Source organism: Carcharhinus amblyrhynchos, chromosome 28, assembly GCF_965287045.1.
Source record: "Carcharhinus amblyrhynchos chromosome 28, sCarAmb.v2.hapA, whole genome shotgun sequence".
Classification (NCBI taxonomy): Eukaryota; Metazoa; Chordata; class Chondrichthyes; order Carcharhiniformes; family Carcharhinidae; genus Carcharhinus; species Carcharhinus amblyrhynchos.
In genome coordinates, this window is record NC_137351.1 from 14,054,373 (window position 1) to 14,069,682 (window position 15,310).

At 41.0% G+C, this 15,310-nt stretch overlaps 1 protein-coding gene across 1 annotated transcript in view; it reads left to right on the forward strand.

The window, feature by feature from the left end:
* spg11 (SPG11 vesicle trafficking associated, spatacsin) overlaps window positions 1-15,310 on the forward strand; it is a 157,058-nt gene that overhangs the window by 109,692 nt on the left and 32,056 nt on the right. Inside the window, exon 28 of the mRNA XM_080214326.1 lies at window positions 12,188-12,350. Coding sequence (XP_080070452.1) covers window positions 12,188-12,350 — 163 coding nt within the window. The remainder of the gene's footprint in view (window positions 1-12,187; window positions 12,351-15,310) is intronic.

Sequence of the window (15,310 nt, forward strand, 5' to 3'; positions counted from 1 at the left end):
TTATAGAACAAAGATCTAGGGGTACATGTTCTTAGTTCCTTGAAAGTGGAGTCACAGGTGGACAGAGTGGTGAAGAAGGCATTCGACATGCTTGGTCTCATTGGTCAGATCATTGAATACAGAAGTTGGGACGTCTGGTTGAAGTTGTATAAGACATTGGTAAGGCCACACTTAGAATACTGTATGCAATATGGTCACCCTATTATAGAAAGGATATTATTTAGCTAGTGGGCTGATGAATGGCAGATGGAATTTAATTTAGACAGGAATGATTTACTGGGATGCTACCGGGACTTGATGGAATGAGTTATAAGGAGAGGCTGAAGAGACTGGGACTTTTTTCTCTGGCGCGTAGGAGGCTGAGGAGTCTATAAAATAATGAGGGGCATAGACGAGGTAGATAGTCAATATCTTTTTCCAAAGGTAAGTGAAATTAGGGGTTTTTATGGTTAAAAATCTATAATGGGGCTGTTGCCATGAGACAATTTTATCTAGTCTAAAACTAGAGGGCATAGGTTTAAAGTGTGAGGGGAGAGATACAGAAGTGTCCAGAGAGGCAATTTTTTCAGAAGTTGGTGAGTGTCTGGAACAAGCTGCCGGAGGTAGTAGTTGAGATGGGTACAATTTTATCTTTTAGCGCAGCATGGACAAGTTGGGCCAAAGGGCCTCTTTCCATGCTATAAACCTCTATGACTCTATGAGAAAAGCCCTAGCTTCTCCAATCTGTATGCATGGCTGAAGTTCCACATCCTTGGGACCATTCCTGTAAATCTTTTCTGTATCCTCTGTGAATGCCTTTACAGCCTTCCTATTGTGTGGTGCCCAGAATTGAACACAGTAGTCTAGAACCAAGCATTTTTACAGGTTCATGGTAATAAAGTCCTGGTATGAATGTGCACAGGGATATATTTATCCCTGTTGTTACAACTAAATTCTTGCATATGCAAAGAGGGATTATTGGTAGTAAAACTGCAGCCATCAGCTGACCAGCCAATATTTTTACTGCTCCCGTGAATGATATGTTGGCCTTCAAAGAGAGAGCATTGGCGTTTAAGGATAGGGATGTTTTGCTGCAATTGTATAGTGCGCTGGAGAGGCCACACCTGGAGTATTGTGTGGAGTTTTGGTATCCTTATCTGAAGAAGGATATCCTTGCTGTAGAGGGAGTGCAGCAAAGGTTTACCAGGCGGTTTCCTGGGATGGCAGGTCTGTTATGTAAGGAGAGACTTAGTCGGTTAGGATTATATTCACTGGGGTTTAGAAGAGTGAGAAGAAATAGAAACTTTAAAAATCCTATTAGTCAGGGTAGATTCAGAAAGAATGTTCCCAATGATGGGGGAGTCCAGACCAGGGGGACTCAAATAAATTGCCTCATGGCAACAACCCCATTATAGATTTTTAACCATAAAAACCGCTAATTTCACCCAAGTCAAGGAATTGTTATCACTTCTTGAACCCAGTCGGATGTGAAATTCAAAAAGGAGGTTCAAAAATAAACTGCATGTTGGAAAAAAATACATCTGACTTAACACTGAGTGGCTGCCTCCAATTCAAAACTTCCACAGCAACTCACACACAAAGCAGCTGGCCTTCAGGGCGTTCCTCTCTCACCACCACACTTGGTTAATCATCCCTCCTTGAATATTTTCCCCCTTCGCCTCCAGTTCCATTATCCTCAAATCCCTCTTTGAACTCAACTTCTCCAAATGTAAAAATCTTTCACGTTTTCTATTTTGCCTCTACTTCGGTAAATAAAACTTAATATCTCATCTCTGTTTACTCAAGAAACATTTGTGAGATGCAAGTGTTCCTTGTCACTTCTCAATTCCTTTTGCAAATTCAATAGCTGAAAAACTCAAGTTTCCCACTTATCTCAATGCAAATTGTAGATCCAACCTGTAATTTAAACCCAACACAACCTCATTATAAATGCATCAACCTAACACCTTTAATCTTTCATCTCTTAGCCCTCACAGCAACCTGTCTCTAGTAACCTTCTCCCTGTTTAATTAACCATGCACACCCATACACAGACGTGCACACAGCTTTCTTTACCTACACAGAATACCAAATTCATCTCTCATTACAATGCTTGAGTAAGTTTGAACTCGATTGGTGTAGGTAATTTTCCCAATTGGAATCTTGAGCTGTGGTCAGTTCTGCAATTGCTCAACTTAAGTGTTGCAGTTTCAATTTTCAGTCACCAGTCAATCAGTGAGCTGAAGGAATAGTAACTATACTTCAAAGCAGGAGTCTGATATTGTCGCATTTCAAACGCTAAATCCTGAAATGCGGTCTGGGCCAGATGTTTGTTATTTTGCACTCGAGAACTTGATGCTTACTGATTAGGATCTCTCAGTACTTGATGAACATGGCTGAATTTTCAGCTCCCTTTATGTACTTTTAAGTAAGACTGGAGCTAAATTAATTGTTGTATTAATTTGGAGCCAATAACTAGTTTTTCTAGGGAGCAATGAAATTGGTGTAGCAATTTATAACTTTTCCAATAACTTGCACTAAACTCCATGATGATGTAATTGTCAATGAATGAGCCTAAATCTCCCCCTCTTATTGCTCCTGGACTTGCGGAATCCTAAAATAGAAAGGAAAGTTCTTGTAATTTAGAATGTGCTGTAGAGGAAATTCTGGGGCAATAGCCCCTTTTGCCTTTTTTCAGTCATCATTCTGACCTGTAGGTAAATATGGACATAGTTACTGGCAGCAACTGCTGCTCAGTAAAACAATCCTGAGGCTGAAACAAAAATGCATGGGGATTTGCAAGCACAAGGCTGTTTTTTGCCATTGGGTTTTACATTGTCTTAATTCACCAGTGTACTGTCATTTAATATATTTATTGAATAACAGAAAAATGTAGCAACCAAATGCCATGGAGTCTTTGTAATGTACAGAGTGCGTGTATATATATTTTTATATATCAAACATGACAAGGAAGCAATTGTTCATTATGAACACTTCACCTCTAAATATCATCTGTGTCTTAGAGCCTCCTAGGAGATCCATAAGAAAACAAACCTTCTATTTCTTCACTCTGAAGCCCACTTCTGGGATTGACCTGGCAAAAAAACTGACTGGTCTGAACTGAGGGAAATGGTGAATACTTTGGAGACGTTTGTCGTTTTCTTTCTTCAGCACATTTAAGACTGAGTAAGGTTGTGTAGTATTGTCTGACAGTGAAGATTTATTACAAAAGCTGTGAAGGAATCCAACATAACGGTTGGTGCTATCATGCATTTTTTTGGAAGGCGAATCGATTGACATAATGAACTGGAACACTGTGCCTCATGTCCCTGTTGGCGTTTCATTGCAGCCCAATAGGCAAAACGATTCCTGAATTTTAACGTCATAGGTGGCTTCTTGCCGATTTCCCAGTAACACAATAAAGAATTCCCATGACGTGTAATCCATGGTTGACAATTGGCTTAAAATAGATTATTTTTGCTTTCACAGAGTTTTGAAGTTTGTGAATAGTTTATTAAGAATGTTTGTTTTTGCCATAAAAAGGCCTGAAGTCTTGCAAGAGAAAGGTAGTTGTACTGTTAAATTGAGCATGCCATAGCTCGAGGCTTATTTGCCAGCCAAGAATTCTCTGGCAAGTTTTAATAAGACCAGATCATTTATACAGTGACATCTCATGTGGAGTATGTTGGCAAGTAGGTTGTCAGTGAAGCAGTGGACTCGCCGTGACTGTCAGCAACACAGCCCTGCAAGTTGAATGCTTGGTCAGAATATAAAGTTGGTTGATGAAATAAGATGGATTTGCCCTTAAGATCAGCTTGGCATTTCTTGCTTCAATAAGGAGCACCAGGAAAAGATTTTGAAGCACTTTTAAAATCTGACCAGATGCTTGGCTTGGCTGAAATCCAGCTCCCCCTGGTGCTGATCATAACATCCCCAAGTTGAATGCCATCTGCGATGACGTGGTCCATGCTTCTGGCTGCTTCCCAGGATAAACTTTTGTAAATGGTGCACGTGACAGAATAACATAGAGAGAACTCCTCCAGCCAGTTTTAATCCAGTGAAGCACCATTACAAGAGCAATATCTTTATCAGCACTGCATTGTTATCTTTGAGCTTCAGGTTGATTAATGGATAGTTGCTGTTTAAGATGCAGTGTGTTTGCAATATGCTGACCTGCAGCCTAGTGAGCTCTCCTGAATGTAAATTTCGATAGTGCTATAAAATCTTCCAAGCTCCACCTCACTAGTGGTAGAAAATTAAAGATATTACTAACTCTTAATGATCCATGATGTGAAGTTGCTGGCGTTGGACTGGGGTAGGCACAGTAAGTAGTCTCGCAACACCAACAGGTTTATTTGGTAGCATGAGCTTTCGGAGCACTGATCATGAGGAGACTCACCTGATGAAGGAACAGCACTCCGAAAGATCTTGCTACCAAATAAACCTGTTGGACTTTAACCTGGCGTCCTGAAACTTCTTAATGATCCAGCCATCTCCCCATAACTTCCAGCTGCAGAGCATTGGAAATAGCAGCTGTTGTAAACTATATAATCCCCAGAGCCTACTGTCATTAAATGTGATCACAGTTGATCTTCTACCTCAACTCCACTTTCCCACTGGCTCCCCGTATCCTGCCTTTGAATCCACTCGAAGACAGAACATCCGCAATCTGCTGGAATAGAGAATTTCAAAGATTCACAACCCTCTGATTCAAGACATTTCTCCCCCCTGCCCAGCTGGGTGGGTGTAACTGTAACGATCCCTCAAGATGTTTGACAACATCCACGCTGCATTAAGTCAACCTGATCTGGACCCTTGCTACAGAGCTCTCTCGTGCGACAGTTATTTGCCAGATGTCTGGTAGGAGGTTGACAGGGTTACTTAGATAGCATCTCAATGCTTTGTGATTTCTGCTGGTGGGGAAGGATAAGAGGAATAAAGTCATGGAAGCATAATCAACTGCATATTTTCTTCCATGTTTCACATCACCCTAATTTGCACGTATTTTGTGTTTCTTTTATGGTTAATAGTCAATATTGTGGAATTTCCTACTCATCACAAGCATGGAAACATTGTCAGCAAGAGAAGTTGGTGTCATCAGCTGAGCCACAGCTGATGCACAGGTTCTCTCACATTTGAGTTCGAGCCCGGGACTTCAATGCAAAAATCATACTGGCACTTCAGTGCAGTATTGAGTGAGTGATCCACAGTTGGAAGTCCTGTCTTGCGAGTGAGCTGTTATACCGAGATTCCACATGTTCACATGGCTGAAGCATTTGCAATCGTCTTCATTCAGAAGTGCCAAATGGATGATCCATCTTGACTCCTCCTGAAGTGCCCAGCACCACAGATGCCTCAGTTCTTTAGCCAACTCGATTCACTCCACATTTTATCAAGAAACAGCTCATGGCATTGGACACTGAAAAAACTATAGGCCTCACAACATTCCGGCAAGATTACTGAAGATTTGTGCTTAGCCACACACCTAGCCAAGCTGTTCGGTGCAGCTACCTGGCAACGTGGAAAATTTCCCAGGTTACACAAAAAGCAGGAAAAATCCAATCTGGCCAATTACTGCCCCATCAGTCTATTCTTCGATCATCAGTAAAGTGATGGACGGTACTGCAGACAGTGCTATTAAGCCGCACTTACTCAGCAATAGCATGTTCACCCAAGCTCAGATTGGGTTCTGCCAGGACCATTAACTCCTGATCTCAATACAGCTTTCATCCAAACATGGGTATATGGTGGCATCAAGCTGGCATTTGGCTTATTCTGGCATCAAGAAGTCATGGCAAAACTGAAATTAAGGGACTTGGATGTGATAATTTAATGTTGGCAAGTGTGAGGTGGTCCACTTTGGTAGGAAGAATGGTAGGAAGGACTATTACTTACGTGGTGAAAAACTGCAGCAGGCGACGGTGCAGAGGGACCTCGGGGTCCTTGTGCATGAGTCGCAAAAACCCAGCTTGCAGGTGCAGCAGGTGGTCAGGAAGGCAAATGGGATGCTGGCCTTCATAGCGAGGGGGATTGAATATAAAAGTAGGGAGGTCTTGCTGCAGCTGTATAGGGCATTGGTGAGGCCGCAGCTGGAGTACTGTGTGCAGTTTTGGGCGCCGCACCTGCGCAAGGATATTTTGGCCCTGGAGGGAGTGCAGAGGAGGTTTACTAGGCTGATACCGGAGTTGAGGGGATTGAGCTATGAGGAGAGGCTGAATAAACTAGGCTTGTACTCGTTAGTTTAGAAGAATGAGGGGAGATCTCATTGAGACGTATAAGATGATGAATGGGATGGATAGGATAGAGGTGGAGAGACTCTTCCCGCTCAAAAAAGACAGTAGGACTAGGGGGCACAGCCTCAAGATAAAGGGGAGGCGGTTTAGAACGGAGTTGAGGAGGAACTTCTTCACTCAAAGGGTGGTGAATCTCTGGAATTCTCTGCCCGTTGAAGTGGTGGAGGCTGCCTCGCTAAATATTTTTAAGAAGCGGGTTGATGGGTTCTTGATAAGAGAGGGGATTAAGGGTTATGGGGAGAGGGCGGGAAAGTGGAACTGAGCCACGACAGATCAGCCATGACCTTATTGAATGGCGGGGCAGGCTCGAAGGGCTAGATGGCCTACTCCTGCTCCTATTTCTTATGTTCTTATGTTCTTATGTAAAACTCTTCACTGGTTGGAATCATACCTGTCACACAGGGTGATGGTTATATTGTTGAAGCTCAAGCATCTCTGTCCCAGAACATTGCTGCAGGAGCTTTTTTTAAAATTTGTTTTATGGGATGTGGATGTCGCTGGTTAGGCTGTCATTTATTGCCCATCTCTAGTTGCCCTTCAGAAAGTGATGGTGAGATACCTTCTTGAATTGCTGCACTCTGAGTTGTAGGTGCATCCACAGTGCTGTTCAGGAGGGAATTCTAGGATTTTGACCCAGCGACAGTGGAGGAACAGCAATATTTCCAAGTCAGGATGGTGAGTAACTGGGGGGGAACCACCAGGTGGTGGTGTTCCCAGTTATCTTTTGCCCTTGTACTTCTAGATAATAGTGGTTGTGGGTTTTGAAGATGCTGCCTAAGGAATCTTGGTGAGTGCCTACAGTATGTCTTGTAGATGAACACATGGGGCGAAGGAGCAGTGTCTTTGGACCAACCATTTTCAACTACTTCATTTAATGACCTTGCTGTCATAAGGTCAAAAGTATGGATGTTAGCACAATTTTCAGCACTATTCACGACTCCTCAGATTCTTGAGTACTAAGAGCTAGACAATGCTCAAGAGACTTGATGCTGTCCAGAACAAAGCACCCTGTTCACCACCTTTAAACTTTAACTCCCTGCACCACTGACGCACAAGAGATACACACTGCTACCATCTGCACAACGTACTGAGGAACTCACCAAGGCTCCTTCGAGCGCACTTTCTAAATCCCTGGCTTCTGCAACCTAGAAGGACAAGGGTACCAGATGCATGGGAACACCACCACCTGCAAGTTCACCTCCAAACCATTCACCATCCTGACTTGGAAATATACCGTCATTCCTTCACTGTCGCTGGGTCAGAATTGTGGAACTCCCTATGAAGCAACGCTGCAGCTCAGTGTAATGGTTGAAGAAGACAGCTCGCCACCATTTTCTCCAGAGCAATTGGGAATGGACAACAAGTACTGATCCTGCCAATGATACCCACCTTCCATAAAAGAATTTGGTTGAATTTGATTTCAGAGGTGTGTCAACGCTTCTATCAACAGCAGAAAGGCAGATTCTCTGGTTGTTTACCTCGTTGCTATTTGTGGGAGCTTTGAGTGTGTAAGGGTGGCATGTTTCCTACATCGTAGCAAGTGACTACAATTCAAAAGTACCTAATTGGCTGTAAAATGCTTTGAGCCATCCAGTGCGCATGAAAGATGCTATGTAAATGCATTTTTAAAAAAAACCCAAAATACTATGTGTTGGAAACCTGAAATAAAACCAGAAAATGTTAGATAAATTCAGCAGGTCTCGCAGCATCTGTGGAGAAAGAAACAGTTAACATTCTGATTCTGTATGATTTTTTTTAGATAAATGCATGTCTTGGACAGGTATTTTATTAACTGCAACATTTTATTGAAATTAGCTGGGGTAAAGGTCTATTTAATTTAAACTTATTTGTGTGAAATTCAAAATTAGCCGCACATAGTTAGCAAGGGAAGAAATGGTAAATTAGACCCTGGTACAAAAGTAGAAATGTGGAAATAAGTCAGCATTTCAGGCAGTAACTTTTGGAGAGGGAAAGGGAATTGTCATTTCAAGTCAATGAACCTTTGTTAGAATTGCTCTGATGAAAGATCGTTGACTTGTTAAACACTTTTTCCAAAAAAAATGCAAAGCTGTGATATGATCTGTCAAATTTAGTCACGATCTGAATTCTCGAAGCCAGTATATAAAACCTCACCAAGAAGCTTGTGTTACATCTGTCTTTGAGTGCTTCAAGCTATATAATGGTGCATCCACTGGGGCTAAGCATACAGTGTGAAGAATAACAAGGTTGCGGTGATTTAATTGTCATCTTTTGATTGCACAATCAGCACCTCCTTTGGGGTAGTATTTTCACTTTGTCAGAAATGCCTGTGATATCGGGTATCTACTAAGTATGTGAATAGGCGAGAGATTGATTTCCTATACAAATGTGTGGCTCATCAAGTGATTTTCCAAATTATTTACTTTTCCAGTATTAAAAGCCCTTACTTGGCTGCAAAGATCAAAGTGGAAATGAACTATATACATGATTCCTATCTCCTATTGTAGCCTAATATCTTCTCTCAAAATTTGACCCATATGTTATTTTCCTGGCTCTGTTCCATTTTGGAACCTGTCTCAGATAACACACATTGCTAATATTTAGTCTGCATTAGGTTTAAAAAGAAAAATCCCTGTTGGCAATTACGTCATTTAATTTCTCCAACTCCTTCCATTCTTTGAAAGGGCTGTCAAGGGAAGGCGTTTTCTGTAAGAACATGTGTTCCTTTGTTTGTAGTTTTGAGAAAAGATAACAATATCATATAGTTTTAATGAAAGGTCAGGAAAGATTGTTGTACCATTAGTATACATTTACAGAGAAATGATTATTGGTTTTGCAAAATTCAGCAGCCTGATTTTACATGTTACTTCAGCACATAAGTTGTTTACTTCTAAAATAAATCAGTAACTTTTTAGTCATTCCAGGGACATGGATGTCACTGGCTGGCCAACGTTTATTGCCCATCCCTAGTTGCCCTTGAGAAAGTGGTGGTGAGCTGCCTTTTTGAATTGCTGCAGTCCATGTGCTGTGGGTTGACCCACAATGCCATGAGGGAGGGAATTCCAGGCATTTGACCCAGCAACTGCGAAGGAACGGTGATGTATTTCCAAGTCAGGATGGTCAGTGGCTTGGAGGTGAACTTGCAGATGTTAATGTTCCCATGTATCTGCTGCCTTTGTCTTCCAGATGGAAGGGGTCATGGGTTTGAAAGGTGCTATATTTGATGAATTTCTGCAGTGCATCTTGTAGATAGTACACACTGCTGCTACTGAGCATTGGTTCTGGGAGTGGATGTTTGTAGATATGGTGCCAATCAAATAAGCTGCTTTGTCATGGATAGTGTCAAGCTTCTTGGAGCTACACTCATCCAGGCAAGTGGGGAGTATTCCACCACTTGTGCTTTGTTAATGGTGGACAGGATTTGGGGAGTCAGAAGGTGAGTTAACTTGCTGCAGTATTTGTGGCCTCTGACCTGCTTTTGTAGCCACTATGTTTACGTGGCGAGTCCAATTGAGGTTCTGGTCAATTGTAATCCCAAGGATGTTGACAGCGGGGGATTCAGTGATGGTAACGCCATTGAATGTCAAGGGACGATGGTGAGTGTCTCTTATTGGTGATGGTCATTGTCTGGCATTTGTGTGATGCGAATGTTACTGGCCTCTTTTTCACCCCGATTTCTGTTGTTTTTGTCACAGAAGAGTGAGGTAGGAAAAGTAGTGAGTTTAGTGGAAGAGTGGAATTTACCAAGGACCAGTCATTACAGTGGACTGCACTTCAATTTATTGAGTAGTAATAAAATAATTAATGCTGCTGAATGCTTAATATTTCTGTTCATTGTTTTTATTCAAAACATAGGTTGCTGAACCTAAGAGAGAGAATCATTGATCTGAGGGTTCTGACCATTTGGACCTTTTTTTTTGATAGTTGAAGGAGACTGAAGCTAAATTAAACATGCAAAAAATGGAGATTTCTGCTGCTTCTAAAATGAAGTAAAATGGAAAAGCCCAATTGGGAATGCTTTGAAAAGTGACAAATGGCTGCAGCCATTTCCTTGTCAGAAATTTCAAGAATAAAAGTTGAGTGTAGAAATTATGGTCAGTGACATTAACTTACACATTCATTTGTATGACTGCTTTCCATCTGCTGCTTAGAGGAAAGGTTAATGTGCTCAGTTCAAGAGTGTTAACATCTGTTAAAGGCTCTGAGGATTGCATTGAGCACTAAGAATTTGTGATGTTCAAATGTATTAATCTCTGTTTAAATAACAAGCATCAATGGGACTGCATGGATTGAAATGGCAAAGCTAAATTGCATGGGGAAGAATGGTGTCAAGATCTAATATTCAGACTAGATGCAGCAAGCATAGCATGAATTTTCCTTAATTATCCTTGCAGATATTGTGGTCATTAGTAACTGACTTATTAACTGCTGATTCTCCGTATATAAATTTTGATGATTCACAGCGTAAATAATTTTTAAATATAGCCAGAGGTTTCAAGGATGCCTGTAGTCTAAAAGCTTTAAAAAGACAGCAGACTGAAAGCTTATGTTCTTATTGTCACAGCCCACGTAGATAAAAGTGCTCTGGCAGAATGTCTTCAATGAGGAACAGAACTTGCTAATTGTAAGCACATGTGCTGGTGCAGTGTGGTGGTCTTTCATATATGGTATCACATTTGAAAGTTGCAATATTGTTTGAGCGCACATAAAACTTGAACTGTATTGCAAGGGCCCTTAATATGGGCAAAAAGTGTTGCAAGGTAGATTTTGCTAGGCTTCTTTGGTTCACAGAGGACATTTTTACATTTGGTGTTTGTTTGGTCCAAATTTCAGCCGTGTTTAATTGCTAAAATAGCAGTACAAATGATAGGTTTCATATATTCCTAGCAAGGATGTTGAAATCTTGCACTCCAAGCTAAATGTAAAAGTACCTGTAGTCTCATCTGCACTGGCTTAATTGTCGTGGCAGTGCTGCTTAAGCAAACAGGAAATGACAGGAGATGAGATACAAGCTCAATCAATCAAGTCCCTTCCTTCCACAGACCATAAGCAGAAATTGATGGTTTGCATGGAATTCATTTGTATTATAAAGTCCCTGAAGCACCACAAATTTTTGGACAGAGTGAATGCAAATGTATGTCACAACTTTCTATCATCAGATTTCTGTGAAATATGGTTTGATTCCCCAACTTTTCAAAGAGTCCAGGTCTCCTCAGGGGAAGAAAATGCATTCTATTCATAATGAAAAGGCCTGTGGTCAATTCTTCCTCTTCCCGTTTCATCTCCTGCGGGAAAGGTCGACATATAAAATTCTTGGTATCAATAAATAATGTAGTAAACATTCATATATTCTCATTTTCCAACTTGACCCTGAGCTGCTGTCTGGTAGTTTAACATTCTTCTTTTACTCTCTGCCCATTAATAGACCTGCACTGAATGTATTGGTATGTTCCAAAAGTCCACCTTTTATTTGATTTGAGTTACTATTGTCACATGTATTAACATACAGTGAAAAGTATTATTTCTTGCACGCTATACAGACAAATGCTACTGTTCATAGAGAAGGAAAGGAGAGAGTGCAGAATGTAGTGTTACAGTCATAGCAAGGGTGTGGAGAAAGATCAACTTATTGCAAGATAGGTCCATTCAAAAGTTTGATGGCAGCAGGGAAGAAGCTGTTGTTTAGTCGGTTGGTACTTGACCTCAGAATTTTGTATCTTTTTCCCGAAGGAAGAAGGTGGAAGAGAAAATGTCAGGGGTACAAGGGATACTTAATTATGCTGGCTGCTTTGCCGAGGCAGTGGGAACTGTACACAGTGTCAGTGGTTGGGGGCTAGTCATTGTCATTGTAAATTTGAAATTATTCTTTGTCTTAAAAACATTTGGTCTGCGTAACCATATAATTCTTACCAAATTGTTTATGTTTCCTGGTGTAGCTGAAGGGTGCAGATTCAGCAGATGCTGAAATCCCAGTCAAGTGGATGGAATCACAAGCTGGTATGCTTCTGAAGTTGATGATGCAACAGTGTCCAACACAGTATGAACTTGGAAAGCTGCTGCAGTTACTGGCTGAGGTAGACTGTGCCCTCATAATAAATGGTGAGAATTTTGATAAAGTTAATAAAGATATTGAATTTTTAGCACTTTTCTTGACCGTGAGACAGCCTAAGCACTTTATAAGCAATGAGGCGCTTTTGAAGTAGAGTTCTGTGGCAGTGTGGAACATGCAGTAGTCAGTTTTCAGACGACACGATCTCAAAACATTAATGAGGTGATGACCAGATGACCTGTTTCAGTGATGTTGGTTGAATGTTAAATATTGAAGGGATAAAGTTTAGGCAAGAATGTTGTGGCTGTTATACTTGTGCTACCTGGAGACTCTTTTCAAAGTTTACCTGTACTTGCTGTGTTGTCTGCTAACAGCTGGATCCACCAATGAATACCCACCCATGTACGCATCTCCCACACATGCACCTGCTCTATAAATTTTGATATGACTTGCATGGGAGCTGGCTCCTGACACACAGGTGTAAGTGGCACCCACTTCTGGTTCAACTGTGGGGAACAATGCACAACTGCTTAATACTTTTCAGTGGATGAAACCTAATTGTGCACATTTGCCAAACATTTTGTGTGGTTTTTGACAGGTTGGAAGTAAGGCATCGCCATGAATAGGGTAAACTTTGGTGACAGATCAGTTAGAATGAATCCCAATGTTATAGAAGGCTCTTGAAATCAAAATAACTACAAGATTCTGGGTCCACTGACATTGTGAATAACTGTGATGTGGAGATGCCGGCGTTGGACTGGGGTAAACACAGTAATAAGTCTGACACCAGGTTTAAGTCCAACCGATTTATTTGATAGTAAACTCAAGCTTTCGAGGTTAACCTCTTCGTCAGGTGAATGGAGAGTTCTCCATTCACGTGACGAAGAGGTTAACCTCGAAAGCTTGTGAGATTACTATCAAATAAATCGGTTGGACTTAAACCTGGTGTTGTCAGACTTATTGTGAATAACAACAGAGTCCTTCAATGTTTCCCATTCATGTTTTACTAACTTAAGGATTTTGCAAACTTTGAGTTGCTGGCACTTTGTTCTCTCTACTTGTGATGGCACTCAAATCTCTTCAAGAGTGGTAGAATCTTCTAATGTGTCATCCTTTGTTTTGTTTTATTTATGATGAGAGCAAGGATCCATTTTGTTTTACATATTGGCCTGGGATCTCTAACTAACTTGCCACTTTGAGATTTTCTCTAACCCTTGTACCTTGCTATTAGTAAAGTCCAGAGTGGGTCATTTGTAGATGACTTCACTATTGCCAGTGAATAGAATCTGGCATTGGTTGAAAAATTCAGGCTCATGAAATCTGCCCAGTGCCCCTAGATCAATTTATTTCCAAGGGAGATGGATGACATGTGGTTTGCATTAATTGTAAAAGCTCTCATTCTTGAGTAAGGAAATTAATTTTACACAGGATAAGTCAGAAATCCAACTGTATGGAAACAATTTTCTATTTGTGATGAATTATACAATAGAAAAAGCTTGCTGTAGCCTCTATTTGACAATTACAGTATCATTAAATAGATCTTGGAAAATGAATAATATTAAACCATTTGTTAACAAAGGAAAATAATCTGCGAACTAAGTTTATGTTGAATGATAAATGTGTCATCTGGACTAGTCTTTCACAGGGTTGGTTTACTGGGGAAAGATGTTTTCAATTGGAACTTTCTGAAGATCTCAAATGCCATCCCTTGGTTTAGCTAGATTGAAGTTGAAAACAAAAGTTCTGCAAGATAGTTTTTCTGTGATCTCAGCAACGAATGATGCAGTTGGTATACGTAACTCAAATGGTATCCTGCATGGTTCTACATGTTTAAGTCAGATGATCATTGTCAGGAATGAATTAATACTGGGTTTTCAACAACCAGAATCTAATTGCTTAGTTTTGTCATTGTGAAATCCTGATTATAAGTTGTATACGTTTCTGCTCTATGGGGAAATAGATCATCTTGTTGAGTTACTCCGAGTCACTGGTCTTCAAATTCATTCGCAGTTATTTGCAGGCACAAATTGAGCATCAAGAGTGACATTCATGCCTTACTGTGGGGGTGTGGTTGGCGCAATGTGGGGCCAGGAAGCTCATACCTGGCGTGTAGGATTTAAAAGGTCACTTTTTGTGCTGCTTTTGCAACCTCCAGCATCTCTTTGAAAGACCACTGGTTAGGCCACTGCAGAAGCTAACAAAACTTGTCTGAGATCGCCTGGTGGAAGTTCCAGTGCCTTTTGGTCATGCAGCAGAACAGTCCTACAGCTGGAAAAGATCTTTCTGTGCATGTTTAACTTGAGCAACAGGAGGTCTTGTGATGCAGTGGGTAGCATCTTTATCTCTGAGTCGGAAGTTTTGGGTTCAAGTCCCACTCTGGAACTTGAGAAGCAAGGAAATTAACCCAAGTGGGTTAATTGTCAACCTGCAAATCCTTCTGATACATCAATGGTAGATGATACAAGTGGAATAGTCTCCTGGTCAGCCTGAACCATATGGTAGCTGCAGTGTGACAGCCTTGTTAATAGAATTCAAACATGTAGGTGAAGCTGAATCCAAGAAGAGCTTTTCTACACTGCAAGAGTTTATTGACTTGTTCAGTCTCTCAGCCCCCACCCATTCAACTAGGTCTACCCTATTTATATGCACTCAAAGCCAATTAGTATCCATCACCTATTTCACCATAACTATGTAATTAATGAGACATAAATGAGCCTCCCCATAATCAAAGACTCTGCTCAGAGGTTCTATAGCAATCATCCTCCTTGCTTGGAGTTTTCCAGACATCGCTGGATTCCGGGGAAGTGCCAGAAGATTGGAAAATAGCTATTGTTACGCCGTTGTTTAAGAAGGGTGCCAGGCAAAAGGCGGGGAATTATAGGCCTGTTAGTTTAACGTCTGTTGTAGGTAAAATGTTAGAATCCGTCATCAAGGAGGAAATAGCGAGGCATCTTGAGAGGAATTGCTTGATAGAGCAGAAGCAGCACGGTTTCGTTAAAGGGAAGTCGTG